The sequence below is a fragment of the Dasypus novemcinctus genome, chromosome 9, assembly GCF_030445035.2.
Source record: "Dasypus novemcinctus isolate mDasNov1 chromosome 9, mDasNov1.1.hap2, whole genome shotgun sequence".
Lineage (NCBI taxonomy): Eukaryota > Metazoa > Chordata > Mammalia > Cingulata > Dasypodidae > Dasypus > Dasypus novemcinctus.
The window spans coordinates 14,738,468-14,743,723 of record NC_080681.1 but is presented as its reverse complement, the minus strand read 5'-3'; the positions used below and the strand labels follow the sequence as shown (position 1 = coordinate 14,743,723).

Sequence of the window (5,256 nt, the reverse complement as noted above, 5' to 3'; positions counted from 1 at the left end):
CCTTCCTTCCGGTATGACCTGGCTTTCGAGGAGGGAAGTTTCCTCAAAACTCACAAGGTATTGAGTTCGTTCCGGTTGCAAGAATCAAGAGGCCGTGGGAAAAGGAAGGCCCTAAGCTGAATCTGTTAAATGAATCTTCCTCGTCCACGCAAACTCACGCCTGTCAGCTTGCACTCGCGCATTTTCCAAATCAATTATGAAACTCTCAACCACACGAGTCACCCTGCTAGGCAATGCAGAGGTTTATAAATCCTGGTGCCAGCCCTCAAGTCTAGCAGGGGAGAGAACCCAGGTGACTCTACTAATGTAAGGTGATGTTCCAGCATCTTCTGGCTGAGGCCATCAGGCAAGCTGAATACCAGGGAACCCACTGACAGCGCTCTCATCAGTGAGCATAGAAGACAAAAAGCTGGGGAGTTCCAGGGAGTCCCCATTCTCTTGCCAGGTTTAGAATATAAATAATTTACCTAGAACCTGGCTTGACTCACACACTGAATTAACCCATGCTTAAGTTGACCTGACCTTCCAACAATAGATGAACCCTGGGAAGAAGCAGCCTTGTTTCCATCTAATGCCGGCGGGGGGGGGGGGGGGGGGGGGGGGTGCTGGGTAGTCACTGCCCGATAAGCTTGACTCTCCAGGCCCTAGGATCTATTCAGGTCCCCACCTGAGAAGCCCATCTTGAAATTACAGAGATTTACTCCAAGTTTGTTCAGAATTGGTGCAGGATCCACTTTCAGAGAGACAGAAAATACAAAAAATACATTCGCTTTATTTTAGAAAAATGCAGACTGATGACGTAAGTTTATCGTAAACTGGCCTGTTTGGAGCCACAGAATTCACAGGAAATAAAGTTCTGGAGGGTACGGCACTGCTTCTGCCTCTGCAGCTGGACCCCGGGGTCCAGTGAAGGATGTGAGTCAGGGAGACCTCTCTTTGGAGAGCAGGGGGGTGAGCACAGAGGCCATTCACATGTAAATGTCCAGTGAACCAAGGCCTGGGTGCTCTTTGGGGCTGAAATAAGAGTGGGAGTGGATAAGGACAAGCCACCAACCCACTTCCGTTCTCATTTTCTGTTGGTTAGTTTCGCTGCTGGGAGGTGCCCTCTTTTCCCTAATCTTTCAACCCAGAGAATCGGACTCCCCTCCAGCTCAACCCCAACCACCCCATCTCCCTTGACCTCTGCTCCTGGGGGGGCAGCCCTGGCAGGGACTCTTCCTCCGGTCCCTCGGCCAGAATCTGCTGGAGTCAGGGTCGACGCCAAGGAGGGCTCGAGTGGGCGGGTCGAGGCGATTGCGGGCAGTGACGGTCGTGGTTTGCTACTGGATTCTCGCTGTCCTGATCTCTTTACCTAGGGAGACAGAAGGAGGAGCTGCTTTAAAGTGAGCCTCTCCAGCGAGCCAGGTGTCACCCAGCTGCATTAGCGCTCCCCAGGGTCTCACCAGCTGCGAAGAAATGGGAACCCCCTCCCCCGGGCTCCCCTCCTCAGCCGCCTCCTGCCACAGGGCGCACAGAGCACTCGGGGAGGCTGTGTGTGATAGCTTGGCCGCCCGGGGGGACAAGGCACCGAGATGGCATCTCAGCAGTCTTACCTGGTGGGGCCTGGACCTGGAACTTTCCGGGGTGGCTGCAGGTTGCTGCGAGCGGCACCAGTGCCAGGAAGATGTGGTCGTTGGGAAACAGGAACTTGATGGAGGTTAACCAAAGAAATAAGTTATCAGAAAGTTCAACCGACCTCAGGATGAAATACTGGACGAAAGCAGAGTTTGGAATTAGTCCCTCCCTATCCCCCAAGGTAAAAAACCAACACAAAACATTAGCTATTTGAGAACCCAGACTCAACTCTTCGGCCAGCCCTGTATTCGCTTTGTAACTCAGTCTCTCTGTCTTCAAAGAGAGCTCGACCCAAGGAGAAAACGGTCGTCGTTGCCCACATCGGGAGGCTGTGGGTGAACTGGGTACTCTTCCTCCTGATTTCTTACCCCTATGTCCACTCTTCCTCACCTCGGTGCCCTGCAGCACTCAGTCTCGGAAGCCCTTTCCGAGCAGACAGAGAATCTGGAGGGAGGCCCCCTCTGCCGGGCGGTACGCTGCGGCCGGTGGGCGGCATTCGGCTGGCAGGCCTGGCGATGGCCGAGGGAACCGGCAGTCGGCTTGAGGGCTTAGCGGCTGCCCCCTGCGGCCGGGACAGGTGCTGGGAATTGCTGGAAGAAGGCTGCGGGGCCAGCACCGGTCTGACAGGGGCGGCAGGGCCTGGCAGAGAGCAGTAGAGGGATTTCAGCGTAGTTCCCCGACCCCCACTCCCCGTCCACCCGCGGCTCTGCTGCTCAGGTCTCCTCACCTGCTGTTGCTCTCCCACTGGGCCCAGCTTTCCCCCGGCCTGCAGGGGTTGATCGGGCAAGAGGAGAAGGAGAAGAGCGGGCAAGGGGAGAGGGAGAAGAGCGGGCAAGGGGAGAGGGAGAAGAGCGGGCAAGGGGAGAGGGAGAAGAGCGGGCAAGGGGAGAGGGAGAAGATCGGGCAAGGGGAGAGGGAGATGATCGGGCAAGAGGAGAAAGAGAAGATCGGGCAAGGGGAGAGGAAGATGATCGGGCAAGGGGAGAGGACAATGATGGGGTTTTTGATGTGGGGAACAGGCTGCCAGTGGGCAATTCCTGAAATAGAGAGAGAAAAAAGTGTATTAGAAGGGAGAAAGACCCTGTTTTGCTGGCTGATTAAGGGATAAAGGTAGAGAGCTGCCTAGATCCCCGTGAGGACGAGGCAGGAGTTAGCTGCCAACATCATTGTCATCCTTGCCAACCATCGCAACTATCAATATCTTTTTTTTTGTCTTTATTTTTTTAATATTACATTCAAAAAATATGAGGTCCCCATATACCCCCCACCCCCCTCCCCCCCGCTCCTCCCACCATAATAACAACCTCCTCCATCATCATGAGACATTCATTGCATTTGGTGAATACATCTCTTTAACTGAGAGCTTATTATAGACCAGACACTGTGCTACGGGCTTTGCTGCGAGGCGGATATTACAACCCTCATTTTACCAATAAGGAAACCGCTTTACCCCTGCACCAGGTCCTGGGGGTCGTTCCCAAAGCACCCCTCTAAACTCACCCTCTTCAGGCTGGAGGGCCGCCTTCCAGAAGCTGCCCGAAGCCCCCTGACTGACGCCTTCTTCTCACTGCTCCGGAGTCGGGGTGTCAGGCTGCTTGGGGAGGGGGTGCTTCGAGCCAAGGAGCTCACGGTGGGCAGCAGGTCCCGGACAGGACTGTCGGTCAGCACGAAGGTCTCCCGCCGAGGGCTGGACTTCACCCGGCGCGGCCCCGGGCCCGGGCCTGCACCCTCCCGCTCCTGCAGGGCGCACCGCTCCAGCTGGGTGGCCAGCCGGTTGGCTTCGTCGAGGATCTCCTCCAGCTTCTCTGGGCTGAGGGGGCCCAAGCTGATCCTCAGGCTCTGGGGGGCGGGGGCTGCTGCATTCGGGTCACTTCTGTGGGAGAGGCCCCGACGGAGTGGCTTCTCCGGAGTCGCCAACACCGTGATGTCTTCCTCCTCACGACTGAGACAGAAAACAAACCAGGCGCCATGCCCACGCGAAAGAGAGCAGGGGACTGTGTGAGAGAAACTGGGCAACACCCCGCAACAGAGCCAGGAACCCCTCCAAACCCTGACCGCCCACAGCGCTGGGCGATGTGGCCGCTAGGTGACGGGATGCCTGGTTCGAGAGGTCTAACGGGCCTTTAACGTTTACTGACACGGGCAAGTATGCCAAGATGAAGGGGCAGCAAATCCACTTATCCTTCTTCTTAACACCTGAAATCCAGGCTTTATCTCTTCTCCCCATCCCAATGACGTCATAGGCAAATGGCCACCCAGCAGTGCCCATGCACCAAACCTTGCCAAATTACCCAACTAGGCCCCAGAAGCCAATATTTCAGTAGTAAGGGGTTAGAGACAGGTGATGTTGAAGGAAAACGAGTTGGATAAAGATGTTGGTACCTGTCAGATGGTGACAACCCTCCAAAGTCCAAGGTCTCATCCACAATAAACTTTACATCTGAAGAGAAGAATGAATGGCAGCCACTGGTTCCCGTCGCTGCGCTCAATCCCACCGCCGCCTCCTTCCCTCCACGGTTTCCTTACCTTCCCCCAAATTTTCCATGTTTCAACCAGCAGGAGCGATAGTCAGCTTAGATCCGAGCTGGAGAGAAAACACAGGTTTCTACCAGCCTCCATCCTGCCCAAGGCTCTCAGCTCGCCTCAGGGTGCGAGCCACGGGTTCGGGGTCGTGCTGGAGGCCCGGGGGTGGCTCCTGCCCTTGTACCTACCCGCCCCCGAGCCCACAGAGCAGTCCGGGGGTGCCAGGAGAGGGGCCCCGGCAGCCCCACCCCCTCCAGGTGCCTTCCCAGCCCTGCGCCCCGGGCTCTCGGCGGGCGATCTGCGCGCCCCAGCCTTCCCTCCTCCAGCAGCCCTTCCGCTCCCCGCGGCACTACCCCCGCAGCACACCCTCCGATGGCTTCTCACCCCCAACTTACCTCCCGCCCGCGGTGCTTTCATCTCACGTCCTAGCCCCGGGAATCTGCTCCGAGGGGGTGGGGCTCCATTCGAATTGCTCAGACCCCACCCACCCCGGCAGACGCGCACGGGGATTGGTGGGCCCCAGCATCTCCACGCCCCCAGGGGGCGTGGCGGCGGCGGGCTGGGGGCCGGAAGTCCGTCGCGGAGGTGGAGGACCCTTCCTAGAGAGACGCGACCGGCGGGCGTGGCCGGGCTGGGGGCGGGGCCGTGGGGCGGTGCTCGAGGGAACCGGCCAATAAGCGTCGGCCTCGCGCCCCGCCCCCTACCCGCTCTTCCCTGCCCCCTTCTCGCCCCCGGCGCGTTTGCGGGAGGCCGGGGGGCGCCTGGGCTGTTCCCGGGCGCTGGGTGGAAAGGCCTGGTTTCCTGACTCCGCACGCGGCAGGCGGTCCTAAAGCCAACAGCTCGACCTGGGAAATTCGTTTCCGTGGCACACTCAGTTTGCAAGGGGCGCATTTTCCTTAGTTGTGAATTTCGCAAGTTACCGGAGCACCTCAACGTTGCTATGTTAGGGGCATTGAGTCCAGTCTCAAAGTGCAGCTTCCTTTGTCTTCTTAAGCAAGGGCCCTCGAAACTGGAGGCTGCAGGGTGTGAAGAAACAAGGGGCGGCGGACTTGGCCCAGTAGTTAGGCCGTCTGCTTACCACATGGGAGGTCCGCGGTTCAAACCCCGGTTCAAACCCCG

At 58.0% G+C, this 5,256-nt stretch overlaps 1 protein-coding gene across 2 annotated transcripts; it reads right to left on the bottom strand.

Moving 5' to 3' along the window:
- Nucleotides 1–752: 752 nt before the first annotated feature.
- On the bottom strand, nucleotides 753–4,618 carry PSRC1 (proline and serine rich coiled-coil 1). 2 transcript variants are annotated; one of them, XM_058303082.2, is made up of 8 exons: nucleotides 4,533–4,618; nucleotides 4,141–4,198; nucleotides 3,997–4,054; nucleotides 3,115–3,556; nucleotides 2,342–2,651; nucleotides 2,005–2,253; nucleotides 1,593–1,686; nucleotides 753–1,351 (listed from the first exon to the last, which is right to left on the bottom strand). In XM_058303082.2, exons 2-8 carry the CDS (start codon nucleotides 4,157–4,159, stop codon nucleotides 1,348–1,350), a joined length of 1,176 nt encoding a protein of 391 aa, XP_058159065.1. In that variant the 5' UTR covers nucleotides 4,160–4,198; nucleotides 4,533–4,618; the 3' UTR covers nucleotides 753–1,347. The 2 variants fall into 2 exon arrangements, with proteins under 2 accessions (XP_058159065.1, XP_058159066.1); XM_058303083.2 differs by lacking the exon at nucleotides 753–1,351 and having other exon boundaries at nucleotides 1,589–1,686.
- Between the last annotated feature and the right edge of the window lie 638 nt (nucleotides 4,619–5,256).